The sequence below is a fragment of the Cantharellus anzutake genome, assembly GCF_015039405.1.
Source record: "Cantharellus anzutake strain C23 chromosome Unknown EI90scaffold_17, whole genome shotgun sequence".
Taxonomy (NCBI): domain Eukaryota; kingdom Fungi; phylum Basidiomycota; class Agaricomycetes; order Cantharellales; family Hydnaceae; genus Cantharellus; species Cantharellus anzutake.
Window position 1 is genome coordinate 759,956 of NW_024066967.1, and position 24,363 is coordinate 784,318.

General features: G+C 48.5%; 12 protein-coding genes across 12 annotated transcripts; 5 read left to right on the top strand and 7 right to left on the bottom strand.

Annotated features, from left to right (window-relative positions):
* Positions 1-639: 639 nt before the first annotated feature.
* EI90DRAFT_3052304 (uncharacterized protein) lies at positions 640-1,540 on the top strand (the record flags this gene model as incomplete). Its single annotated transcript, XM_039059925.1, has 4 exons — positions 640-942; positions 978-1,085; positions 1,133-1,231; positions 1,446-1,540. Coding segments are annotated over exons 1-3 (308 nt in total), but the record flags the coding sequence as incomplete, so codon positions are not given.
* Positions 1,541-3,330: 1,790 nt separating this feature from the next.
* On the bottom strand, positions 3,331-5,168 carry EI90DRAFT_3121875 (alternative oxidase; the record flags this gene model as incomplete). The annotated part of the gene is made up of 13 exons (XM_039063444.1): positions 3,331-3,421; positions 3,500-3,643; positions 3,709-3,768; positions 3,850-3,894; positions 3,960-4,016; positions 4,075-4,113; positions 4,176-4,266; positions 4,325-4,445; positions 4,509-4,626; positions 4,689-4,753; positions 4,810-4,841; positions 4,880-4,948; positions 5,012-5,168. The coding sequence occupies 13 exons, from the start codon at positions 5,166-5,168 to the stop codon at positions 3,331-3,333; spliced, it is 1,089 nt and encodes a 362-aa protein (XP_038917541.1).
* Positions 5,169-6,370: 1,202 nt separating this feature from the next.
* On the top strand, positions 6,371-7,863 carry EI90DRAFT_3052315 (putative vacuolar atp synthase subunit D). Its single transcript, XM_039059926.1, has 6 exons — positions 6,371-6,431; positions 6,488-6,587; positions 6,676-6,847; positions 6,903-7,081; positions 7,147-7,360; positions 7,381-7,863. The coding sequence occupies exons 1-6, from the start codon at positions 6,411-6,413 to the stop codon at positions 7,772-7,774; spliced, it is 1,080 nt and encodes a 359-aa protein (XP_038917542.1). The 5' UTR covers positions 6,371-6,410; the 3' UTR covers positions 7,775-7,863.
* Positions 7,864-7,990: 127 nt separating this feature from the next.
* EI90DRAFT_3052317 (uncharacterized protein) lies at positions 7,991-9,893 on the bottom strand (the record flags this gene model as incomplete). Its single annotated transcript, XM_039059927.1, has 7 exons — positions 9,533-9,893; positions 9,354-9,484; positions 9,083-9,299; positions 8,966-9,028; positions 8,318-8,785; positions 8,094-8,291; positions 7,991-8,032 (listed from the first exon to the last, which is right to left on the bottom strand). Exons 1-7 carry the CDS (start codon positions 9,887-9,889, stop codon positions 7,991-7,993), a joined length of 1,476 nt encoding a protein of 491 aa, XP_038917543.1. The 5' UTR covers positions 9,890-9,893.
* A 737-nt stretch (positions 9,894-10,630) lies between these two features.
* On the bottom strand, positions 10,631-12,794 carry EI90DRAFT_3052323 (uncharacterized protein). The gene is made up of 6 exons (XM_039059928.1): positions 12,277-12,794; positions 12,098-12,228; positions 11,827-12,043; positions 11,329-11,772; positions 10,823-11,302; positions 10,631-10,766 (listed from the first exon to the last, which is right to left on the bottom strand). Exons 1-6 carry the CDS (start codon positions 12,631-12,633, stop codon positions 10,725-10,727), a joined length of 1,671 nt encoding a protein of 556 aa, XP_038917544.1. The 5' UTR covers positions 12,634-12,794; the 3' UTR covers positions 10,631-10,724.
* Positions 12,795-13,274: 480 nt separating this feature from the next.
* Positions 13,275-14,632, bottom strand: EI90DRAFT_573587 (uncharacterized protein). Its single transcript, XM_039067819.1, has 3 exons — positions 14,582-14,632; positions 13,595-14,529; positions 13,275-13,534 (listed from the first exon to the last, which is right to left on the bottom strand). The coding sequence occupies exons 2-3, from the start codon at positions 14,312-14,314 to the stop codon at positions 13,493-13,495; spliced, it is 762 nt and encodes a 253-aa protein (XP_038917545.1). The 5' UTR covers positions 14,315-14,529; positions 14,582-14,632; the 3' UTR covers positions 13,275-13,492.
* On the bottom strand, positions 14,633-15,539 carry EI90DRAFT_573586 (uncharacterized protein). Its single transcript, XM_039067818.1, has 2 exons — positions 14,862-15,539; positions 14,633-14,798 (listed from the first exon to the last, which is right to left on the bottom strand). The coding sequence occupies exon 1, from the start codon at positions 15,394-15,396 to the stop codon at positions 14,962-14,964; it is 435 nt and encodes a 144-aa protein (XP_038917546.1). The 5' UTR covers positions 15,397-15,539; the 3' UTR covers positions 14,633-14,798; positions 14,862-14,961.
* EI90DRAFT_3052329 (uncharacterized protein) lies at positions 15,389-15,872 on the top strand (the record flags this gene model as incomplete). Its single annotated transcript, XM_039059929.1, has 3 exons — positions 15,389-15,474; positions 15,575-15,636; positions 15,688-15,872. 3 exons carry the CDS (start codon positions 15,389-15,391, stop codon positions 15,870-15,872), a joined length of 333 nt encoding a protein of 110 aa, XP_038917547.1.
* A 741-nt stretch (positions 15,873-16,613) lies between these two features.
* Positions 16,614-17,532, top strand: EI90DRAFT_3052332 (ribosomal protein S12/S23-domain-containing protein). The gene is made up of 3 exons (XM_039059930.1): positions 16,614-17,028; positions 17,083-17,156; positions 17,219-17,532. Exons 1-3 carry the CDS (start codon positions 16,649-16,651, stop codon positions 17,248-17,250), a joined length of 486 nt encoding a protein of 161 aa, XP_038917548.1. The 5' UTR covers positions 16,614-16,648; the 3' UTR covers positions 17,251-17,532.
* Positions 17,261-20,030, bottom strand: EI90DRAFT_3052336 (Pleckstrin homology domain-containing protein). The gene is made up of 10 exons (XM_039059931.1): positions 19,994-20,030; positions 19,733-19,942; positions 19,496-19,678; positions 19,399-19,442; positions 19,013-19,343; positions 18,380-18,952; positions 17,962-18,269; positions 17,669-17,902; positions 17,530-17,616; positions 17,261-17,473 (listed from the first exon to the last, which is right to left on the bottom strand). Exons 2-10 carry the CDS (start codon positions 19,853-19,855, stop codon positions 17,389-17,391), a joined length of 1,968 nt encoding a protein of 655 aa, XP_038917549.1. The 5' UTR covers positions 19,856-19,942; positions 19,994-20,030; the 3' UTR covers positions 17,261-17,388.
* A 202-nt stretch (positions 20,031-20,232) lies between these two features.
* On the top strand, positions 20,233-21,186 carry EI90DRAFT_574086 (uncharacterized protein). Its single transcript, XM_039067820.1, has one exon. It carries the CDS (start codon positions 20,559-20,561, stop codon positions 21,066-21,068), a length of 510 nt encoding a protein of 169 aa, XP_038917550.1. The 5' UTR covers positions 20,233-20,558; the 3' UTR covers positions 21,069-21,186.
* EI90DRAFT_3153717 (T-complex protein 11-domain-containing protein) lies at positions 21,090-23,527 on the bottom strand (the record flags this gene model as incomplete). Its single annotated transcript, XM_039065882.1, has 3 exons — positions 21,090-22,383; positions 22,441-23,246; positions 23,299-23,527. The coding sequence occupies 3 exons, from the start codon at positions 23,525-23,527 to the stop codon at positions 21,286-21,288; spliced, it is 2,133 nt and encodes a 710-aa protein (XP_038917551.1). The 3' UTR covers positions 21,090-21,285.
* Between the last annotated feature and the right edge of the window lie 836 nt (positions 23,528-24,363).

A 24,363-nucleotide genomic window follows, 5' to 3' on the forward strand; every position in this document is an offset into this window, starting at 1 on the left:
CACCCAGACATGGCCTGGCCTACAACCCCTTCCTTAATCGTTATTCCATTGTAGTATTCTTCTTCTCTTTATTCCGTCACACTACAACGGACGTTGTCTGTTTTCCTTACCGACATGCGTTCCCGCAATACTTCTTCCTTTAGTCTCCGCCCTCGCGTACTCTGTCAGACGCGACCTCTCCAATGCCATCACTACCCCACCATCATCATTATCATTCCGCCGACATTTAGTGCGCCTTTTAGTCACCCCATTTGATTTATTTTTTCCAATTCTTTTCTTCTTTCCGCCTCAATCAAATTCATCAATTCTTTTCGGGCCACCCTTTTTCGTTGCAACTTCACGCTCAACTTCACATCGAGTCCTTTGGCATCCTCGATTCTAATTGGCACCTCCCTGGAAGAAGGGCCCGAATCATCCTCGTCCCCAACATGTCATACCTCCGCCGCCGTGGTCTTTCCGTTATCTGTTGTTTTAAACCCACCTGCGGCGAGTGTCCTCCGCATGGCAGTGATTTGCGTGCGGATCACGGGCGGGCAGACGGACGGACTGGTAGACGGTTAATCTTGGTGAGCCGAGGGCAGGGTCATTGGTGATCGGTCATTTCTTGGTGATGGGATTCTGATTCACACAAACAAACACACACACACACACACACCCATCGAATGGTTGTTATCTGCGACCAAGGTTTAGAAACCAACACACGCTCATTTTTCTCCCTTCTTTCTTTATACCTCTCTTTTTTGTTCCTAGAAAACAACACTTGTCGTGCCTACGATCAATCACTTTCTTGAAGCATCTTGGACCGAGCTTTGGGTGATCACCGTCGTCGCTCCAGTATACCATGGTCTTGTCTATCGCTCTTTTCGCTCTTTTCGCTCTTTTTTTTTACACGCATCTTCTCTTGCAAAGCAACCCTTCCCGAACCGAAACTGTACGTGCATGGTCAACCTCATTACACTTATTTATGTCTATTGCAGCAGTTCTCTCTTCCTTTCTTTCTTTTTTCTCTCCTGTGTTCAATATGGGGTTGTGCTGGTTTATATTTTTTCTTTTAGTAACGGGGGGCTTCTTACTCGAACTCGATTGTCATCCGTCCTTCTTGCCTTTTTGCTGGTCTTTCCTTCGATCAAAGTGGTTTGTACGTACATTATACGTACAAACGTAAACAAAAACGTATGAAGCGCAACTGCGGGGAGTTAATTTCCATTTCTTCTCTCTCGATTCTCTCTCGGTTGTTTTTTTTTTTCTTTTGGCCGTTCCGGGGGTTGCGGTCGTTTCCGTGTTCGCCTCAGGTAACTCGCCGTATGAACCCACATGCAGCCAAGCGAGCTGTTGTATGCAAAGTCCCAACCCCGACCTCTTTCGGTAGCCCAAGTTAACAGCAGCTTGCGTGACCGCGCGGGACCAGCTTTTTTAATTCCTCTTTCCACATTAACATTCACCACCATTGTTCTCTCAGCTCTTGGTAGCTCCAGTAGTTTTCGCTCCCTCGTTATATATCTATACAAGTAACCCCACAACCAGCTGGTTCTCCATCACATTTTTTTTTACATATATATATATATTATATACATTACCAGCTTGTGCCAGAAAAAAAAAAAAAAAAACCTTCATAATTGTCTTGTATGGCGCCATCCATGCATGCGAATGCAATATGTACCTAGAGATTGTTCAGAATATCTTGCCAACAGATTAACAGGGGGAATATATGATTCGATCGAGTGTGAGCGCTAAGCGCTCTCTTAGGCGCGAAAAAGCTCATTTCATGTATCAGGAATATTTCTTGTTCCATAGCTATGTAAGTAACCTTACAATAAGTACAGGTTGGACTTTCCCCGCCGCGCCGCCGCTTCTGACTTAGCTTATATAACTGAGCAAGCCCAACATGCATCATGTGTCGAAGTACACATAAGTGCAAAGTGCATACCGGTTACATATACTGCACAGCTGACTGCGATTGGATTGGATATATGCGCTGTTACTTAACACTAGTTGGGGGACATGCATGACAATATATGCGTGGATATAAGAGTAAGCACCCCCCAGTTTTTTTTTTGGGGGATTTATGTAATTGATCTTACGCAATCATGTAGTACCTTGAGCTTGAGCCCCAGGGGTTGTCGGGATATCACGCCGGGCGCAATCAACATCAAAGCTAACATCATCAACGAATGTATATACATATACATATGCATATGCGATGAAAAAGCGATGAAAAAGCTATGTTAAATAATAGCGAGCGGCATTTATTTATTTTTTTTGGTGCAAGTTGTCATCCCCCCCCCTATGACACCCATACGATTACGCACGATAAAATAACCAATCATTACCCATCTCCTTATCGATTTTGATATGTAATGTGACTTATTTCATATGATGTGGTGCCACACGGCCACACCCGGCCACATCCACCTCCCATTTAGCTGTTAAGTATGTTATGGGCGAGTTGGCATCCGCTCCGCAATGCGTTAAAGATAGTTTATCACGTTTGCGTGGCTTTGCAAGCTGTGGCGCAGAGAGATACATGATACCACCTGCCGCGCTCTCTAAGAGAGGCTGGTTCCCTATCGGGCATTTGCGACGATGCGCATTTTGAGGGTACATGCCTTACGATAGACCGATGACTTACATATGTGGGTGGCCGCTCGCCGTACAAATTGCACGTATATATGAAGCTCCCATATATGATGTGTTATTGCTCTCTGATGCACACGCCACACGCCTTTTTGCCGATATCTCCGCCAGTAGCAGCGAGCTAGGGACAATTCAAGAGGTTCGAAACCGTACATCGAAGCCATCATAGTACAACTTCCACAACAAACGTGCCCGTTCATCAAACTTTTGCGTCCCCCTTCCACACAGCATGCATGCAATACTTATGCATGCGAGCAACGCCGCACGTCTCACGCCTGATGATCTCGTAAATAGATCCCCTTGCTTCAGTTCTTTTCGGCTCGATTGATTGATCATTGGGCAATTCCCCAAGGGTTTGAAACCCATTCAAAGACAGGGCCTAACCCGGATCCGGAGCAGGGAGTGGGGGTTGGGTATGCAATTGATGATGGCAAAGTAAACTATGTACATGTAAACATAAGTATCGGAAGAACAAGGATGTGGTGATTGATTAGTGGATGCGGGCTTAAGTACAAGTAACCAGCCCCTGCGTTCCGCAGCGACTGACAATAGATGGTATCGGGCCTTGAAGAAGATGGACGAAAATAGAACCCAGTCCAAGGGATGACGATACAACGTCAGGGTAGTAGAGAGTGATGAAGATGATCAATCCCAGTTTTATATCCCTATTTGAGAGATAGTAGGGACCGAGCAAGTTCACTTTTCCTTCTTCTGCTTCTCTTCCATTACATGCTGGGTTTGTTCCCCTTTCTGCCGTACGTAGCGAGCGCTCTCGTCTCGTTCAAATCTAGCATCAAATGCGGGGGGTCAGCTCTGGAACGACCCACAGAAGCCAAACAAAAAAAAAAAAAACCGTTGAACTCACCCAATTTTCGTTCCTTTCAACTTCATTCCAGGCTCACCAAGTGCGAATGGGTTGGTATCACCTGTCTCCAGGCTTGCAAGCGAATGGTTCACGAACCGATGTGTCGATTCATCAGAACGAACCGCATACATGACATCAAGGAGCCTGTGGAATGAGTAGTTGCTGATTGAAAAAAACGCACGTCTTCTACCAATTAATCTCAAACGTACTTGGCGTCCGCTGGGAGCCTCCAGTACTCAATGGCGATGGCAGGTGCGGGGAGATTTTCCCTAATTATAAAAAAAAAACACACACACACACACAGCGATATTTGGCCCCCAACGTACCCCGACCTGAAATGAAATACTCACCATTCTGGTAGGTGGCCGTCTTCGATCTCTTTTATTATCCGGGAACTGAATTGTTGGTGCAAATAGGTTGATTCAAAGTGTGCGCGCAACCTGAAGCGTAAACAACTCACTACGTGAAGACCGCTTCTTCCTCAAGGTAACCTACGAATCGGTGGGCCGTTCTTGGGCTAACCAAACGAGTTAAATTCTCGTGATAAAAATGCCATATGTCATCATGAACCGGACCTTATGAGGTATGCGAGGAAGAACGCGTTATAATAAACTCTGGCGAACAAAGAAGGTTATCAGTGTCATCTCGTGAGAGAAATATCTGAATACATTCGTACCCCTGTGCCGCAAGAACCGACGCTCTGAAGAACCTGCTCGGCTTCTTGAGAGTCATGAACGTCATCAGATGCATTCGCTCATTTTCTGCCTCTATCCAACACGTCTTTCAAACATTGTCACTTCCATCTTCAAATGTGACAACTTGTACCTTGTAGGAGTGTATGAATCCAACCCGCATCCCTCTTCATAAGTCTTAGACTTCTCAGATGACGGCATGCAGCGGCGACCATGCCCGGAACTCCAGCAATTGACTCCAGGAAAAGGATTCTCTATATGTAAAGGGATGTATCAATGACTCTGAGAACACATAGTCGAAAGAGGTAAGGACGCACGGCAAGCCATTGACGTTCACTCATCGTGTAACCACCCGCACGCAGTTCGGCCAGGGACATCTTATGATTTGGGGGTATTTCCTTGTGCTCGTATTTTGATACAAAATCGAATCCCCATCTTAAAACGGGCGGTATAAAATCTTCCGCGCGTATGGTCAAAATTGAGGGACGACTACACACCGAGTTACTTTCGTAAACAAGTCGGCCACACGATCCGAAATTGATGTAGGCGGACGATGCAGAACCTTAGTAATGTGGTTCAGTCCGTGAGGAAGCCAATGGACCGCGATGAAGAACTCACTTCAACTGCCTCGTTTTCTTCCTTTGTATACACTACGTGGATATTCCTGAGCACATGTATATATACATACCAGGATGGAATAACACCCAATCCCCTAGGATTTTATTCGATTGGTGCTCATGTATGGGAGTTGGTGAGTCTGTAAAACAGAAAGCAAATTACATAACATGATTCGGCGAGCAAGCACCGAAAGGTAACCGACCTTTGAAATGTGTCGAGTCGGGGGGCTGAAGGCCTGGCGCTCTTCTTTCCGTCACAGGAGCAGCTGTGAGGGGAGCGCGGAGACGAACAGAGGTGATCAGGCCCCGCCGCGAGACACCATAAATGACTGTGCGCGCAATCGTCGGGCGGTACAGCATGTTATTGAAACAGCGACCGTCAGTGAAAGTTGAAACTCAAACAAGTAGCGAAGCAGCTCGAGTTGTATGTGAGGGGGGCTGCGGATAGCTTGGGGTGATGAATATATAGGAAATGATATAAGCGCCAGCAAGTGAGTTGCATGTTAAATTGAGTTCGGGACAAGGCGGATGTCGGAATTTGCAGCGCGGAACTGCCCGAGCAAGAGGATTTGTCATTAATGTATTGGCAAGCCGGCGCTCACGCATGCTTGCCATGCATGATCTATTCCCTGCCGAACATTTTCGCTCGTCGTTAGGCTGAAAACGTATGCAATTGGGTTATGAATCCACCTAGCATCTCTTCCATGAGCCTAGAACTCTTCATATGACTCATGCCCTCTGCACGCTAAGAGAGGATTCGGTGACTGAGAAGACAATGAGAATGAGCGCTAGCTTTGATAATGGGTGCCTTGAGCGCGCATACATCTGATTGCCGATCAGGTTTCGGCTGGTCAGCCCGTTCCTAGGAAGTGGCTCTGCAATGTCTTCACCAGGTTCCACATGCCTCAACAGAAGTGAGAATTCAAGAATCTGAATCTTCTCGAATCCCTGTCCGTGAGAGACGTAACGGGAGACGGGCACTCGCGACCGAGGGGCCGAAGAGACCTGGTAGTCATTGCTCCGTTCACATCGCGGATAGAACTTGGAAGTGATTGTCCCAGCCAAGATCCCAAACTGACGACCCTGTTGACTGCAGGGCTATTCCAAGATAATGATCCCATTATGTAATACGGAAATGGGGATTTCGTTAGGTTTAGCGATATGAAGCATTTCTGCACCATGACCTGAAAAGTGCACACCAATATTAGGAAAACCTCTGGTTCCAGCGTAAAATTTGGGTGAAAGAGGCGCATGTAAAGTACTACACGCAAAACTAGGACGTATGAGCGAGGACCAAGTGCAGCAGATAATAGTGAACCAGGCACGGACTCGATACGTATTCCACGACGCAAAGAAACGAAGACTCTGCCTACCGCACTAGTTCGGGGAGAAGGCCAAACAAGCTCCAGAGCAGTCTGAAACCTCACCAACCTGACAGACTAAAAAGCTAGCCGTACAACCTCATCCACTATCTTACCAACCTGCAAAACAGGACGTTGCACTTGCACTAGTGAGTGATAGGTGAGTGCGAGTGTCTGATGATTCCCTGATCCTGGTCACGTGCCACCTCTCATTCAGTTGACTTGACCTGTCCGCGCCCGTATGGAGGCCTTATTCTTCAACGTATCGAACGTTGTTATTCGCTAAATGGCACGTATTGAACAGTTCCTTTTTTACAGGCCGATGCTGGCTTTCTGGAAGGGGTCGTCCGCGGCTACAAAGCTGGTCTCCTAACGCAGGCGAATTACAACAATCTAACACAGTGTGATACGTTGGAAGGTATGGCACCCACACACTCACATTTACGAGGGCACTTGTGCCATTGTGCGTGAGACCCACTAATGTGGTGATTTTCTTTGTACTCTAGATTTCCGAATGCAACTGTCAGCCACAGAATATGGCAACTTCCTAGCAAATGAACCCCTGCCCATCTCAACGACCACCATTTCTGAAAGAGCGACGCAAATACTCGTGGATCAGTTCAATTATTTAAGAAATAATTCTGTCCATCCTCTGGACAAGTTCTTGGAATACATGACGTGAGTATCTCTTTGCTAGCCCTCGTATGACATTGAACTATTGTTATTGAGGTAGGTACGCGTACATGATCGACAATGTCGTCCTTATCATTACTGGAACGCTCCATGAGCGCGATACACACGAGCTACTGGAGCGATGTCACCCTTTGGGCGTGTTTGACACCCTTCCCGCTCTGTGCGTAGCTACGAACGTCGAGGAGTTGTATCATAGTGTATTGGTGGAAACGCCCCTAGGTAACTTCTGGCCGCCACAACTACGGTTAGATGGAGGAACTCTGTTGACATTATTTTTTTTTAAGCACCCTACTTCCGAGACGCTCTTTCCGCAAATGACTTGGACGATCTCAACATCGAAATCATCCGAAACACCCTTTATAGAGCATACTTGGAAGATTTCTCCAATTTTTGTGCATCAATAGGAGGTCCAACGGCCGAGTCAATGCAGGCCATACTCGCCTTTGAAGCCGACCGCCGTACGATTAACATCACTCTTAACTCCTTCGGGACCGAATTGTCGAAGAGGCACGGGCAAGATTGTTTCCTACCATAGGGCGGCTGTATCCGGGCGGTAATAATGCATTAGCTAGGGCTGATGACCTTGACGCTGTACGGCAAGCCTGTGATGGTGTTCCCGAATACCGAGCGTTCTTTGATACGAGTGCGTCGCGGACCGTTAGTGCCGCAGATGACACGCGCTCCTTTGAAGAGGACGACCCCGAATCTGCCCTCGCCGCGTCCTTGGAGCGGAAATTCTTTGAACACGAAGTACATTTGAACAAGACTACGTTCCTGCAGCAGTTCAACTATGCTGTTTTTTACTCCTACATGAAGTTGAAGGAACAGGAGATTCGGAGCATTGCATGGATAGCGGAGTGTCTGGCAATGAGAAGAAAAGAGAGAATTGGGGAATTTGTGGCCTTGTGGTAGTTTTGTTACCCCTAAATGAACACTGCTTCCATCGCATCGTACGCGAATCTGAAGATTCCGCGACCATATCAAGTATCCAAAGAGTCGGATTTCAGTTCTGCTCTGCTAATCCCCCCACTGGTACTAAACTATGATCCAAGTACAGCCCATGGAGTCTGGAAATCAACAATATGGGTAACCGGTGCGGGGCCTTGCTTGCGTGCATGGGACGCTGAATCAGAAATTGAGTATTGAGTATTTGAGTCTTCCATTCCAGCACTAGAATGGATTGAATAAGCCAGTATCCTCTAAACATGAGCATATTATGGTATCCACGTACAACCAAAAGGATAACTACATTCTCTTCGTCTATCATGACTCTCAGTGGGACATGTGGCGTATCACCTAACTGGCGCTCCGATTCAATGTACGGCAAATGGGATGGAGAACTGCCTGGCCGAGATATCTCTCCATCAAGTTCGTCGTCGGTGTCGTCAGCTCCGAGTTCGGTGAAATTGTTGGTGTCCCAGCAACCGGCCTCGCCTCCATCAAGCGGGTGGTCACATTTGGGTTATCCTGAGACTGGAATGGCGACGGCCATGGGCAGCTATGTGAAGCCACTGAAACCGCTGATAATGAATGTTGGAACCTTCGGATTCTGGAGGGGCGAAAGTCAAGAACCCTGATTGTGGGTATGCCCTCTGGAGTCTCGCCTAGGATAACGTAACGGTCCCCATATGCCGAACAAGGATCCGATCCACCCCGAGACGTCGGGACGCTTGTCGTATAGGTTGCCCATTCCGACCAAGAGATAATACTTGCATTCGCGGGCAGCCCAGAGGCATAACGGAGCCGTTCCTTCGATGTAGATGCTCGCGCAAACGCTAGAAGCTGGCTAGCATAAATTGCAAGGCTACACTCGTGGATTTCCTCGTCCGTCCTGGTAAACAACTCCAGTATAACAATTCGATCTCCTTGATGGTTGAATAGCTTAGACGAACCACAGCCAACGACAAGTGACGCATAGGCCGGCTGCCAAGCTTCAGGTTAGGGAAATAATGCCGTTTCCGGGGAAAAGGAGGCTACATGAGAGGGACGGGACTAATATCCCTTTCTCTGCGTTTCCAAAGGAGGTTCCTGTCTATCAAGTGTGTATATATCTAGCCTCGCTGGAAGGTTGTCATTAATGTACGGAAGCATTGGCAAAATGACGGTGTCGTCTGAGAGGAACTGAATGTCGCGACAACACATGGGCGAATTGGGAATTTCCCAATTCTTCAGCCTCGCCGTCAGGATTATTGTTAAGGCGACTCCTGAATATAATCTCACCAGTAAGAGCGTGCCACTCGTCCAGTCCCAGACAGTCAAGGTGTGTGACGTCAAGTCTGGCTCTAGGAGCGCGAGAGTCTCTCCAAACACTTGAATCCGAAACGATTCCTCAGGCATGATCATAAGTTTCATGGGAAGTATTGGATTTTTTGCCCGGCTATGTGCCTTGTTGGTAGATAAAGAATGAAGATGAATACTCCATTCAAATTCTGAGCTCCTATAGGCTCATGCATGGAGATCAGCTGCTTTACACAAATATATAGATGCGTACGCATTTCGGCTGCTGTATGTTAGCAGAACAAGTAAATCCTGACTCGGATCCATTGTAAAATCGCGAAGTAATAGAGAGGGATCCTGGTGTGTCCACGTTCTTACTGGAGTGCCATGAACCGCTGAAGGAAGCTAGGAGGTTGTTATTATAGGCCAGACGGGACATGACCGACCACTCACCTCCGCAAAGAATAGGCTCATAGGAGAGCGTCTCGGCCCTGTCCCAATCACTGAACATGCGAATTCATAGATGTGGTTTGTCGGGGGTTCTATCTCGCACACACTATGAGGTTCTAAGTTTCCCCATCGATGCTCGTGCAAGAGAAGCTCCTGTAGCTTCTCAGCAGTAGTTAAATTGGCCGAACAGCCCTCCACTTTGCCATGGCATCCCAACTCCGTCAAATATTGCAACAGCAATGAACTGTCAATAACTTGCTTCCACTGATTGCACACCCTTCGGGCCTTCAATATTTCGAAGTATTCGAGCTCGCTAAGCACATGAATCAAGGTTTCAGTTGAAAGTTCCGCAATGCTCATCGAACCAGAAACTGATGCAGCAGAATATTCCCACGCACTGAACAACTTCGACAGGTCAGTGTTCCCGCTTAACTGTCACAGGGCTCGGTTCCCAAGCTGGTTGGTGGCTGTCTCGCTTGGATTTGTAGGGGGCATGATATCGAGGAAGGGTCCTTTTTATTGGACAAATAACTTTCCAGCCAAGCGTACGTTCATGCACTGGACGGTGCGTGATACATGATCAGTCGTTATATTCTTTTGCCTGGACCAATCATGCTAGGAAATTCACGTCACCATGCAAATATTTCAACTTTAACACACCCATGCATTGGACCACTCCGCTAAGGCACAGCCGAGGCAAGACCAAATCCTGTTTCCCCCGGATCCTCATGTGGACAGCGGGGAAGAAATACATGTAGATTGGCATGGTTTTTTGCTGCAGCATGGGCAAGTCTTTGAGCCCGAAATAGGTTTGAATAAGACTGCCTTCTCGCGGTGATTCAATGGTACTGTCTTCCGCACCTACATGAAGTTGAAGGAACAGGAGATTTAGAGCATTGCATGGACAGCGGGGTGTCTGGCGATGAAAAGAATTAGGGAATTCGTGAACACTATTTCCATCGCATCGCAAGAGAATGTCAAGATTGAATTAAACCGACTCTCCCAGCCATATGATGAGTGGACAACCGTCGATGAAGTATCCAAGAGCTGGAATTCAGTTTTTCCCTGCCACGCCCTCCATTGATACTAAGCCAGCAATGGCCAGCCATGATTCATTTATATTTAAGTACAACCCATGGAACCCGGAGGATCGATAACTGGTACTGGTCCCCACTTGTGAGCATGGGACGCTGAATCAGAAATTGAGTATTTCGTATCTGTATCTTCCATTCCTGCACTAGAATGGATTGAATAAGCCAGTGTCTCTAAACATGAGCATATTATGGTATCCACGTACAACCAAAGGATAACTACATTCTCTTCGTCTATCATGACTCTCAGTGGGACACGTTGCGCTTCACCTAACTGGCGCTCCAGTTCAGTGTACGGCAAATGGGATGGAGAACTGCCTCGCCGAGATATCTCTCCATCAAGTTCGTCGTCGGTGTCGTCAGCTCCGAGTTCGGTGAAAATTGTTGGTGTCCCAGCAACCGGCCTCGCCTCCATCAAGCGGGTGGTCACATTTGGATTATCCTGAGACCGGAGTGGCGACGGCCATGGGCAGCTACGTGAAGCCACTGAAACCGCTGATAATGAATGTTGGAACCTTCGGAATCTGGAGGGGCGAAAGTCAAAGACCCTGATTGTGGATATGCCCTCTGGAGTCCTTCCTAGGATAACGCAACGGTCCCCATATGCCGAACAAGGATCAAATCTGCTCCGAGACGTCGGGACGCTTGTCGTATAGGCTGCCCATTCTGACCAAGAGATATACTTGCATTCGCGGGCAGCCCAGGGACATAACGGGGTCGTTCCCTTAATGTAGATGCTTGCGCAAACGCTAGAAGCTGGCTAGCATAAATTGCAAGGCTACACTTGTGGATTTTCTCATCCGTCCTGGTCAACAACTGCAGGATAACAATTCGATCTCCTTGATGGTTGAATAGCTTAGAGGAACCACAGCTAACGATGAATGTGGGAAGTGACGCATAGGGCCGGCTGCCAAGCTTCAGGCTCAGGGAAATAATGCCGTTGCCGGGAAAAAGGAGGCTACATGAGAGGGACGGGACTAATATCCCTTTTTCTGCGTTTTCCAAAGGAGGTTCCTGTTTATCAAGTGTGTATATATCTAGCCTCGCCGGAAGGTTCTCATTGATGTACGGAAGCATTGGCAAAGTGACGGTGTCGTCTGAGAGGAACTGAATGTCGCGACAACGCATGGGCGAATCGGAAATTTCCCAATTCTTCAGCCTCGCCGTCAGGATTATTGTTAAGGCGACTCCTGAATATAATCTCACCAGTAAGAGCGTGCCACTCGTCCAGTCCCAGACAGTCAAGATGTGTGACGTCAAGTCTGGCTCTAGGAGCGCGAGAGTCTCTCCAAACACTTGAATCCGAAATGATTCCTCAGGCATGATCATAAGTTTCATGGGAAGTATTGGATTTTTTGCCCGGCTATGTGCCTTGTTGGTAGATAAAGAATGAAGATGAATACTCCATTCAAATTCTGGGCTCCTATAGGCTCATGCATGGAGATCAGCCACTTTACGCAAACATATAGATGCTTACGCATTGCGGCTGCTGTATGTTAGCAGAACAAGTAAATCTTGACTTGGATCCATTGTAAAATCGCGAAGTAGCAAAGAGGGATCTTGGTGTGTCCACGTTCTTAATGGTGTGCTATTAACCGCTGAAGGAAGCTAAAAGGTCGTTACTAGATGCCAGATGGGACGTGGCCGACCACTTACCTCCGCAAAGAATAGGCTCATAGGAGAGCGTCTCGGTCCTGTCCCAATCACTGAACATGCGAATTCATAGATTTCGTCTATTGGGGGTTCTATCTCGCACAGGCTATGAGGTTCTAAGTTAACCCATCGATGCTCGTGCAAGAGAAGCTCCTGTAGCTTCTCAGCAGTGGTTAAATTGACCGAACAGCCCTCCACTTTGCCATGGCATCCCAACTCCGTCAAATATTGCAACAGCAATGAACTGTCAATAATTTGCTTCCACTGATTGCACACCCTTCGGGCCTTCAATATTTCGAAGTATTCGAGCTCGCTGAGCACATGAGTCAAGGTTTCAGTTGAAAGTTCCGCAATGCTCATCGAATCGAAACCAGAAACCGATCCACCGAAATATTCCCACACTCTGAATATCTTGGGCACTTAGCGCCGAGGCAGATGACAGCAAGCCCTACAAATCCAAGCGGGACAGCCGCCAACCAGCTCGAAAACTGAGCTCTGCGATAGTTGAGCGGGCCCAAAACTGTGAAAGACGCAGACGCAATGACTTGCGATTGCATGATGCAACGCGATATCGAGAAAGAGCCTTTGTTTATTGGGGAAATAACTTTCCAACATCGGCTAAGTGTTCATACTCAACACTGGCCGGTGATACAAGATCAGTCGCTCTGCGGGGTTATATTCTTTTACCTGGACCACATCATACTAGGAATTTCACGTCATCATGGAAATATTACAAATTTAACACATCCATGCACTTGGACCACTCCACTAAGGTACAGCTAAGGCAAGACCGAACTATGTTTCCTCGGATCCTTGTGGACAGCGGGGAAGAAGCATATGTACATTGCCATATTTTTGCTGCAGCATAAGCAAATCTTTGAGCCCGAAGTGCATTTGTATAAGACTGCCTTCTCGCAGCAGTTCAATGATATGTACTGCCGACATGAAGCTGAAGGAACAGGGGATTCGGAGCATCGCATGGATAGCGGGGTGTCTGGGATGAAAAGAACTCGTGAACACTATTTCCGTCGCACCGCGGGTGAATTTCAAGACTGAATTAAACCAACCCTCCCTAGCCATATGATTGAGAGTGGGCAACCGTCGATGAAGTATCCCAAGAGCCGGATTCCACTGACACTAAACCAGCAATGGCCAGCCATGAACTCCGGAGGATCGATAACTGGTACTTGGACCCCACTTGCGAGCATGGGACGCTGAATCAGAAATTGAGTATCTCGTATTTGAATCTCCCAGGGGTGCACTAGAATGGGTTGGGTAAGTCAGTGTCTCTAATCAGGGGCATATCGTGGTATTCACGTACATCCCAAGTGATAACTACGTTCTCTTCGTCTATCATGACACTCATTGGGACATGTCGCCTTCTACCCAACTGGCGCTCTAGCACAATGCACGGAAAATGGGATGGAGAACTGCCTGGCCGAAATATCCCTCCATCGAGTTCGTCGTCGGTATTGGCAGCTTCGAGCTCGGTGGAAATCGATGGTGTCCCAGCAACCGGCCTCGCCTCCATCAAACGAGTGGTTACATTTGGGCCATCCTGAGATCGGAGTGGCGACGGCCATGGGCGGCTATGTGAAGTCACTGAAGCCGTTGACAATGAACCACGGAACCTTTGTATTCTGGAGGGGCGAAAATCAAAGACCCTGATTGTAGGTATGCCCTCTGGAGTCTCGCCTAGGATAACATAACGATCCCCATATGCCAAACAAGCGTCCAATCCACCCCAAGACGTCGGGACGCTCGTCGTATTGGCTGACCATTCTGACCAAGATATCGTACTTGCATTCGCAGGAAGCCCAGGAGCACGGCGGGCCCGTCCCTCGGACGTAGACACTCGCGCAAATGCTAGAAACTGACTAGCATAAATTGCAAGACTGGACACGCGAGTGTCTCCGGTCACCAACTCCAATATAACAATTTGGTCCCCATTATGGCGGAATAGCTTAGACGAACCACAGCCAACAATGGACGCAGAGAGTGATGCATAGGGCCGGCTGCCAAGCTTCAGGCTCAATAACATGATGCCGTTGTCAAAAAGGAGGCTACATGAGAGGGACGGAACTAATAACCCTTCGTCTGCGTTTTCCAATGAGGGTTCACGGCTATAAGTGTGTATATATCTAGCCTCGCCGGGAGGTTGTCACCAATATCTGGGAGCATTGGCAAAATGACAGTGTCATTCGAGAGGAACTGAATGCCACAACAGAGCAAGGGTGTATCAGGAATTTCCCAATTCTTTAATCTCGCAGTCAGAATTATCGCTAAAGTAGCTCCTAGATAATCTCACCAGCAAGAGCGTGCCGCTCGTCCAGTTCCGAACAGTCAAGATATGCGATGTCAAGTTTGGCTCTAGGAGTGCAAGAGTCTCTCCAAACACTTGAATATAAAATGATCCCCCAGGCATAATCGCAAGTTTCAGGGGAAATATTGGATTTTTTGCCCGGCTATGTGCCTTGTTGGTAGATAACGAATGAAGACGAATATTCCATTCAAATCTCGAGCCGCTGTGGGATCATGCGTAGAGGTCAGTTGCTTTACACAAAGCGTCCAAACCTATGAAAGCGTACGCATTGCGGCTGCTGTATGTTAGCAGAACAAGTAAATCCTGACTCGGATCCATTGTAAAATCGCGAAGTAACAAAGAGGAATCTTGGTGCGTCCACGTTCTTAATGGCGTGCCATTGACGGCTGAAGGAAGCTGGGGGTTGTTACCACATGCCAGATGGGGCGCGACCAACCACTTGCCTCCGCAAAAAATAGGTCCATAGGAGAGCATCTCCTTCCTGCCCCGACTACTGAGCATGCGAATTCGTAGATGTCGTCTGACGGGGGTTCTATCTCGCACACGCTGCGGGGTTCTAAGCTAATCCATCGATGCTCGTGCAATAGGAGCCGCTGTAGCTTCTCAGCAGTGGTCAACTTGGCCGAACAGCCCTCCACTTTGCCATGGCATCCCAACTCCGTCAAATATTGCAACAGCAATGAACTGTCAATAATTTGCTTCCACTGATTGCACACCCTTCGGGCTTTTAATATTTCGAAGTATTCAAGCTTGCTGAGCACATGAGTCAAGGTTTCAGTTGAAAGTTCCGCAATGCTCATGGGCTTGAAGCGCAGAGACTGGTGTTGTGTGCACAAGGATCACGGGCTGCTCGCGGAGTCGGGTGCTGCCGCCTCCCTGTTCAACGGGCCACCTCTGGTGCACCACATAAGAAGGAAACACCTCCTTTGACTTGGCTCCTGCCGCGAGCATAAGCGTGTTGCGAGAATGACTGCCAAGAGGAACCTTCCCGCTACCCAACCCACACGAGGTGGCGTCGGTCTATCATGATATCCTGACATGTAAGTTGTCATTGGGGGGTTCTTTCCCATCCAGTAACCATCTCATATCAGATCTTCATTGGCTCCACGATGTTGCACATGTCGTCCACGGCGACGTCTGTCTCAATAATATCATGTATCTCGAGAGAGATGGGAGGATCTACGGCGTCTTGAATGACTGCGATTCTGCGATTAAGGTGAATGACAGTAACTCAGGGACCCATTCATCCCAACAGTCTGCGGGCACAAAACCGTAACGACCAGAGTTCTGAAGACTGGCATAACGGCTGGGACGAGAAATTGTTATTTCGATTGATACACATCTTGAATTTGTACATCTGTTTTTTCTGTACGTTGTGATCCGTCTTTTTGCCCGGAAGAGTTTATTCGTGGACGGATGGACGAAATCATTTTGAAGTATCAATCCCTGCCTGTCGTCTCGAAATGATGGAAAGATATGAAGTGTGTTCGTGCAATGGTCCAAGTTCAAGATTATGAGATGAGGAAATATCACAAAGGTTGGGTGCGCGGCACCCTCGACGTGTTGTATTTGAGAAGTCGCTTAGGGACTGTTGTGGTTATTATCGGAATATCAGATAAAACAGAAGAGATACTCGGGGTCACCAAAAGACGGAGATAGTGGCACGGCATGAGGAGGACATATGACTATGTACGTGCGAGTAAATCAATTAAAGTAGAAAAGGCTATATACAAAGGATAACAAGAGGAAGGAAGATGAGACATTTGTCGATTGGGGCCGGCTCATTGCATCTGGGCGTACATGAGGGGATCGACTACTTATACAGGATCAGGGTTACAGGTTGGTATGGTTGGGTTGACGGGATGCTCTGGGTTGTGTTATCAGGGTGGGAGTCTATGCTGTATGTGTGCTAAAGCTACAACGTCGTTTGGGATATTGATATTTATCCTACCCCGCATGGGGATCGTCGATTGAGATGTAAAGCGCCCGATGATGGTCATGTGATTGTTCAAAATTCCCACGAACCTGCAAGGTTGTCACACAACCTCCGAGATGTTGCGACTCTCCTTCTTTCGACAAACATTGCCAGCGAGCATATTGTTCCATCCATTTGTGCCTTCTTTTCGCTTTTTTTCGTCCTCTCTGCCATTATCTGCTACACTAAACCAGGTTATGCGGGGGGCACGCAAAAAGTTCTTAAATCGGTCTAAATCGCCAGCCTTAGAAAACTGCTATCAGCGGAAAGGCGTGACACTCGCTGTAATGACCATGAAACCAAAGAAACCCAATTCTGCCGAACGGAAAGTCGCGAGAGTCAAGCTGACGACAGGAAAGAATGTGCTTGCGTACATTCCTGGTGAGGGACACAACCTTCAAGAACATAGTGTTGTGCTCGTCAGAGGGGGCCGAACTCAGGATCTTCCTGGTCTCAGGCATGTCTTCTGTTCGGTGATGTTCATTGGTGATTCTTACTCGCGTCAATCAAGATATAAGCTTGTTCGTGGTGCGCTTGATTTCGGTGCTGTCGCTGGCCGGGTTATATCACGCAGTAAATATGGGAGTAAGTCTCCTTATCAAACGCCAATAGGGTGCCGATTCAAACATGCTTCTTGGTCATATCAGCAAAAAAACCAAAATCAGCTTCACCCGCATAATAACTTGTGCTTTTGTTGGCGAAGATTGGCTGATAATTCATTGCCGAATGATGAATACAGCCCATGCCTTGTAATCATACTCGACAGTCCCAACTGCCACCATGAAATCATTTGCTGTCGAGATCTGACTCCTTAGGCTCAGGAGACCTCATTTCTGCTCCTTTCGATGCGTTCTACTTCAGTATTTATCGCCCAGCACCATGCATCCCTCTCCAAAGTGCTTCTTGCTTTAAGTATAAGGAATTTAGGCTTTGTGCCCAACTTAGTAGATGTAGTGACCTTGGTGGCGGTGGAGGCCCAAAGCTGCTACGTTCTGCTGCGTGGGGTCCGCCCCGTGGCTGCGGTTCACCGTGGTACAAATGATAACTACGCATTCATGTCAGCAAGGTCCCGACTCTGGATACTGAACATCACAGACCGAACTACGAATATGGTGTCGACATCCGAATCATCAGACTCGAGCCCATCCTGGTACAGTCGGGGCGAGAAAGCATCGTCGATGCGTGGCGTGGCATCCGAAGCAGCGAACAAACCCGAATATACGTATGAATTTACCAAATTGATGACTCTTGAACGTTGGTGGAAACAGGATTGGGCAGCTGTGATGCTGAATGTTGCAATGTGACCAGCGGTGAGAGTCATGAAGGTATGCCTCAACCAAGACCCAATTTAGCAAAGCCCTCACTGTCAGATTGAGTATTCGGTGCTCACTTGTAGTGTGCACGGGGCTTTGTCTTTGCGAACAGTTTTCCGGATTTGATCAAAGGCCGGCAAGGAGCGAGAACACACCAGGACCAGAAAGTGCTCAGCCTACGCGACACCTCCTGAACGTCTGGCAATGTGCCCGAATAGATCCGAGAAGCCTGTGGCCGTGATCTTTTGATTTTCTCAAAGCGCGGCTTTCCAGCATTGAAATGTTCCAAATCCATCTCAGTTCGAGCATTCTGTCGGTGATGATGGGCCCAATAACGAACTAGGGTCCTCAGCCTCGTGATCCACTCGTGGGCTGAGTTCGGCAACTGTAAGTAAAGAGAGATGGGCCCCGAAACTTCACACACCGTTGCGGATGGAGTGAGTCTACATCAGAAATTAATTTAGGTATCAGGAAGCCCGCTGTCAACTGGCATACCTCGAATCTGATCACTGCACCCGTCCGCATCACTATTTCAAAGGATTTCTTCATTCTCACCGTTTCATCCTCCTGCCCCGATAATTCATCCTCCACGATACCCGTCGCATCTTGACCAAATACATCTCTCAAGTCATCGTCGTGGTCCACATCCACAAGGATGGGACCACCGAGCTCCGAAGGATCCAATGTTGCGATCTTCTGACTTGGGGCCAGCGGAGCAAGCGCCTTGCGCACGGAGAGTATGTCCCTGAGATCGAGAAAGCCGTTGGCATGGAGGACTTGATCTGAGCCGCGGCGCAATTCATTTTGAGCTCTCGGCCGATTCATGCCGCCTGTGTTAGGACGCAGCTCGGGGACTGAAGGTGGAAAAGCATGCCAGTGTGTCATGGTGAAGAGGTTGCCACTGTGCGTGGAAACGTAGACAGCAGTCCGACTTTGGCTGTTTGGCCGAATTTGGTACAAGTAGCCCTCGATGGCATCAGGCTCATGGATCATGGAACCACTCGTCAATTTCAACTTGGACTGCGAGTGAGACGCAAGCCGTAGCTCCAGCTGTACCGAAGAGCCACGCTTTTTGGGAAGGGAAAACGGGTCAATGTATGCCAAGCCTGAAATACAGTTGGAAATCACCTGCTGTAGAGCCCAGCCAAAAATACCTGCCCAGTCTCGCAGCCGACCATGAATGTCCTCCTTTAGCCATGCCCATTCCAGATTCATCCCATGCCTCCACGCGAGTGCCAGACGTGCGCCACGTTTCATTCCAGCATTCATCAAGTCAGAATACGATGAAATATTCCGGAGGGCATCCTCGCATAGTTCAATGATTCTATCGGGAGTTAGGTTCCGAAAGCCTTCACGGTCCTCCACAATGTCATATCTGGGCACATCCAGTGAGATTTTAGTACCCAATACTGGGACATGAACATCCAGCTGGGCCGGGAATACTCCCCCCAGGAATCGCCTGAGTAGGATATGAGAGGTTAACGATTAACTGCTTGCCGGGTAATTTGACCAACCAAAGGGACCATATCCAATCTATAGATCGCGATCGTGTGGAGCACTGCTAATTTATCAGCACCACCGCGGTTAAGAAGCCATAAGAGTATTTCGCACCCTCATGACAAATACGGTGGTCCGGTGAGATTTGAGAAGCTTGTTATCACCTTCTGCTGCACAAACAAGAGAGAAGCTCATATCGACGTAGGAGAAGACTGAGAGGCGAGTAGCTACGCGAAGCCGAGGGATTGAGTGTGCTAAATGTTTACGACCGAGCAGCCACTCCTTTCCTGGAATTACCTGGAAATCCTTCAAGAGCCTGCTTGCGGGAGGAAACCCTCTTGAAGTACTTACATAGTCTTCATACAACTCGATACGATCCTTATTCCAGCAAACGAGATATTCACCCCATTCCTTTTCATCATGTACATTAACTAATAGCCAAATCCGTTCTGCTGCCCGAATGTACCTGTTCATTCACTTCTGGGTGTCGGCGGGCACATATCTCATCGAACGGATTCGGAAGACTGGATGCGCTGGTACAAATTTTTACCATCATTCGGTCTAGGAGACCGTGTCACCATTAAGACTGCCCCGGAGAGAGCACTGCATTACCTTGCAACAAAAGCTCGGAGGAAGGTTGGGATTGCTCTTGATCAGGAATAGTAGTACTTGTGCCTGTGAGTTGTCTATGGGCCCCTGTCCCAGATGATACATCCACCGGAGGGGCAGGCGATGATTCGAGGCCATCGCTTTGATTGTTCGCAAAATTTACGCTGCGGCCATTTTTCTTTGCTGACGTAGTGAAAGGACGCTGGAATGCCGATCTCAAAGTAGAAGGGCGTTGAGGATCATTAAAATCGGTTCGATCAGGATTCTCGGAGGCATCCCCCGATCGACCTAAGTCTGCGAGAGTGGTTTGTTGACGCAGCAGAGCCGTATCTGACGTCGTGGGTTGAGTTTGGGCCTCATCACTTAGCTGGGTGGTGTTGATTTCGTCATGGAGGGATCCATCGCCATTTTCGCTATGAAACGGTGAAGAGGACACAGCATGTCCATTTGAGATCGAGTAAGCGGAATGAAAGGACGCGCTGTCGTCTGTTTGCCTCCGGCCTGAAGTTGGCGTTTCAACAGCCGGGAATGTGTCCTCATCGAAGCTCTGTAAGGGAGAGTCGACTAGATGAGAGTCCAAGGAAGGCAAAACATTTTCCCCAAAAATGTCCTCGCCAATTTGAAAAGAATCCCCGACCCATTTGATGTTCGCCTTACGAGTCCAGACACTTTGTTTCCTTTTTCGAATCATTTCAGGCATCCCCGACCAGGCGCTTTGCTTGAATTTACGAAGAAGCTCTTCCTGGCGGCTAGGATTCATGCCGCGGTTCCGGCTGGAGTGGGGAATAACTCTTTGGATAACATGCCAGAGTCTTTCATCAGAAATGCTATCATCCGCATTAGCTTGGTCGTTCCGAGCAACCTCGGAGATCACTTGACGCGTTTTGCGAATTTGGGGGGCTGCGACACGAAAAGGCATGGGGCCAATGAACTGACGTATGACACAGGAATGATCATCGATGTGAACAGTTGGCTGGGGAGCTGGAAGGACAGAGTGGGCACCCGAGCCAGTCGCATCGAGATGAGTCGACTGATTGCTGTCAAGGTTCGCGCGATGCATCGTTTGACCTCTTGGTAATTGCCATTTTGAACCACGTGCCGTCCATGACGTTTTGACGTTTTGCCTGAAGCAACTTTCGATCTACTTGCAGGATCATTCAATTCATGCCTAACAGCTGGTCACAAAGTGGTATCTCATCCTGTTCTCAAATGAAGCCTCATATTGGCTCAATCAAGTGGGCGAAGGCGCAAGAAATGACACGCCAAAGCTAGGTTAACGAAGCAAAATAAATATGTCAACAGGGAACCATGAAATCAGGGTCTTCGTAGACCCGCCCAAACACTTGGCAATGGAATAGCACAAGACTGCCTATGCGCTCGCTCAGGTGTCGAATTTCCGGAATGAGAGGCTCCAAACCAACGCCGGGAGGAACAATGGGTTCCATCGGCGTTTGACCAGAGACGTCTGCCCTGTGACAAGTTGACGCTCGCACGAATTGTAAAATGGCTGCCCGAAGCCTATTGTGCGTCAAGACGCGAAGAGAGGAACCCGTATGCAAATTAGTCTCGACCCATCCCTCCAACAGCAAAAGAAGGGAGGGACTCAGGGGAACCTTCGTTGATCGAACGCCATGATCGCTTGTTAAAGTCGCCGACTCCTCCAAGGGTTTCGTTTTGGAGGCTATCTCGACAGCTCTTCTCCCAATTTGCAGAGTAACATCACGCATCGAGCATTCCCATCTGGTCTCCTGTTCCTGAGTGGGCTTGTGAATCGCACCAATCCCGCCCCTAAAGAACCGCCAGCCGGGCCGTTCTGGCCCAAGTTCCCAAATTTCCTTCTTGAGGCGGTCTAATTCCCAGGCTTGAATATGCGGAGAAGAGGAAGATGGTTTGACAGAATGCACCACTTGTCGGAAAAGCAGTATGAGCATGTACAACACCGAGAGATCGGCAGCATCCGCGCTTAAGATACCGAGTCTCGTCTGATCTAACCACAATGTCTCCGGATAGCCAGATGCCGCAGAACTTGGTGCTTGCTGTGGTTGTTGGTGACAGAATAAAGATGGAGGAGGTTCGCTGGGTTGCTGGGAAGGAGGGAGGAAGATCTGGCGAGAGAAGGATGCGATGGTAGAGGGAGAAAAGGCCGGAGGAGAAAACACTAGATCAACTATGCCTTCTGCAACGGCTTCGAAGACAAGTGATCTCCGCTTGGAACAATCAGGGTGGTCGATCGAGGGTGAAATCGATAAAAGGTGCTTGCTGATCCAAGATCGCGTATCCTGCAAAGACATTGAGCCACGCTGTTGCAGCTGAAGCACAGCGGCCAACTCCGTCTGAGCAGCCGACTTCATTAAGTAAGGACGAAGCGTTTGCAATTGATGATTTGCGATATCCTAGGGGGATCCCCAGTTCAGCATTTGATAAAATTTTGCTCGAGGCCAGTCACATACCAATCGCATAAGCTCCAATACATCAAAGCAACGCCGAATGGCCTGTACCGCAATGCCTAAATCTAGTTTCCCGTTTTTCCCAGCATTCCGTGATCTCTCAGCTAACACCATCATATCATTCACAATGCCATCGCGAATAGGGGCGCAATGAAACTTCAGCAGACGCCCTATTGACGAAAGAAGCTGTACTGGATCGAAAACACCGTGCTGGATCTGCTGCAACACTAACGGCACATCAAGCATGGCACGGACCTGACGATGTTGATGAGAGGTGCGCGGCGACAATGCTGGGTAAATGATTGGAAAGCAGGACAATGATTTCCCACTTTTTTGGTTGGGTGGCGGGTTTGTTGCAAGGGCTGGTGGAGTATTTGTTGCGGAGCTTCTGGCTTGTTTTACGACTAGCTTGCTGGTGACACCTAATGGCGTTATTAAAAGATCGCTGAAGGCATCGTCGCTGGCGACATCCAAATTTAAAATATCGGGTAAAGGGATAGGACTTGGTGTCATTACAGTCAACAATATCTCGCGCAACTCCTCAATTAGAGCAGGCATCCTTGAAGCCCCTGGGCTTTTGGAGAAAGGAATATGGGCCATTGATCCTGGCTGCAGAAGAGTAGAAGAGGGGGCACTATTTGAGTGACACGAACAAGGAAGCACGAGTCCCAAATGATCAAATGAGGTGCATGTGCAGCCAATCTCAAGCTCTCGTTGTACTGCTGTCCAGTATCTATTAGCCGCTTCACGCTTCCGACGTCCAATGGTGGGCCTGAATTGCAAGCCAGGGTCAAACAAAAGATCGTGTCCTGACGGAAAATCAGCAGCTCGCCAAGATGATAAGCAAACCGCCATACACACTTAGCTGAACATTGCTCAAAATCGATTCGAGGTCAAGTTCCACGAGAGTGGCAAGACGGATGGGGGGCACAAGGGCAGGCGAATCACCTGGATCACCGTGTGGAGTGGAGGTGCATGTTGTTGTGGGCGTTGTGATATGAAGTGGGGTAGAATGAGGTGAATTGATTGCCACGACATTTTTAGGCAATCTCTGAGCAGAGGATCGCGAGGCACTGATGGGGGTGGTCATGGATATGTTGGACTGGATCTCTCTCAAAACAGGGGGAGGGAGACCGCGATGACTGGGATGACGAAGAGAGGAAGGGAGCCGCGTGAAAACATTCGAAAATCTGTCCAATAGGACGCGACGGCGTGAGACGGGGAAATTGGGGTGTGGCCAGTGGAAGGAGCGTGAAACCCTCCGATGATGGGACCGTTTGGATTTGATGGCGACGCGCTGTGGGCGAAACGCTGGAAGGCTTGAGCGATGCCTTGTATTGCGGGTCGGGGAAAAAGGAATTTGAGGAGTATCGAAAGATATGGTTACGGGCGAGGCACGGTCGGGTATAGTGTCCAGGCGCGCGCGAGTCGGATCAACGAAACGACTCGGTGATGAAGGAACAGAAGGATCGCTAGCGAAACACTCTATTTCCGGCTGTTTCGCAGCTGATGGAAGTAACACACACCTGTCACAATGATAGTAGGGTAGATGGAGAAAGACCGCAGGTGAAGGGTCCCCTACATGGGGAAACGAGACCGAAGATAACAACACGTAGTCAGGAAGACCATGCCACAGAATACAAAAAGAAGCAGACTACTCACATGTATGTCCGACACAGTCGGCGGTTTCTGTGCTGCAGGGCATCGAAAACAAGCCCATGCATAAACCAGACAAAATGGCAGGCACAAAAAACACTGAGAAGCGTCTATACGTCCTGTGACTGTCGAAATGCAACTACAGGAGGGAAGTGGGCATGAACGCGAGGTAGCTCAGGGCGTGTATTTATCGAGGTCACTGATGAAGTTGGCCGCCAATACAGGCAAAGAACATGGAGAAGTATTAATAACTATACCACGAAGAGGAGA

What these genes read in the sequence shown, in the direction of transcription:
- EI90DRAFT_574086 (XM_039067820.1), top strand. Translation starts at nt 20,559, where the DNA reads ATGAGAGTCCAAGGAAGGCAAAACATTTTCCCCAAAAATGTCCTCGCC.
- EI90DRAFT_573587 (XM_039067819.1), bottom strand. Translation starts at nt 14,314, where the DNA reads ATGTTATTGAGCCTGAAGCTTGGCAGCCGGCCCTATGCATCACTCTCT. An exon ending in ACGTAGTTATCACTTGGGAT is followed by an intron (nt 13,535 to 13,594) that starts GTACGTGAATAC and finishes AACCCATTCTAG; the next exon opens with TGCACCCCTGGGAGATTCAA.
- EI90DRAFT_3052336 (XM_039059931.1), bottom strand. Translation starts at nt 19,855, where the DNA reads ATGAACAGGTACATTCGGGCAGCAGAACGGATTTGGCTATTAGTTAAT. An exon ending in GATTGGATATGGTCCCTTTG is followed by an intron (nt 19,344 to 19,398) that starts GTTGGTCAAATT and finishes TATCCTACTCAG; the next exon opens with GCGATTCCTGGGGGGAGTAT. An exon ending in GACACCATATTCGTAGTTCG is followed by an intron (nt 17,617 to 17,668) that starts GTCTGTGATGTT and finishes ATGAATGCGTAG; the next exon opens with TTATCATTTGTACCACGGTG.
- EI90DRAFT_3052315 (XM_039059926.1), top strand. Translation starts at nt 6,411, where the DNA reads ATGGAGGCCTTATTCTTCAAC. An exon ending in TGGAGGCCTTATTCTTCAAC is followed by an intron (nt 6,432 to 6,487) that starts GTATCGAACGTT and finishes CCTTTTTTACAG; the next exon opens with GCCGATGCTGGCTTTCTGGA. An exon ending in ACAGTGTGATACGTTGGAAG is followed by an intron (nt 6,588 to 6,675) that starts GTATGGCACCCA and finishes TTTGTACTCTAG; the next exon opens with ATTTCCGAATGCAACTGTCA.
- EI90DRAFT_3052332 (XM_039059930.1), top strand. Translation starts at nt 16,649, where the DNA reads ATGTTGCGACTCTCCTTCTTTCGACAAACATTGCCAGCGAGCATATTG. An exon ending in CAGGATCTTCCTGGTCTCAG is followed by an intron (nt 17,029 to 17,082) that starts GCATGTCTTCTG and finishes GCGTCAATCAAG; the next exon opens with ATATAAGCTTGTTCGTGGTG. An exon ending in ATCACGCAGTAAATATGGGA is followed by an intron (nt 17,157 to 17,218) that starts GTAAGTCTCCTT and finishes TGGTCATATCAG; the next exon opens with CAAAAAAACCAAAATCAGCT.
- EI90DRAFT_3052323 (XM_039059928.1), bottom strand. Translation starts at nt 12,633, where the DNA reads ATGAGCATTGCGGAACTTTCAACTGAAACCTTGACTCATGTGCTCAGC. An exon ending in TGAGCCTATTCTTTGCGGAG is followed by an intron (nt 12,229 to 12,276) that starts GTAAGTGGTCGG and finishes ACGACCTTTTAG; the next exon opens with CTTCCTTCAGCGGTTAATAG. An exon ending in TAGTTATCCTTTGGTTGTAC is followed by an intron (nt 10,767 to 10,822) that starts GTGGATACCATA and finishes AATCCATTCTAG; the next exon opens with TGCAGGAATGGAAGATACAG.
- EI90DRAFT_573586 (XM_039067818.1), bottom strand. Translation starts at nt 15,396, where the DNA reads ATGAGCATTGCGGAACTTTCAACTGAAACCTTGACTCATGTGCTCAGC.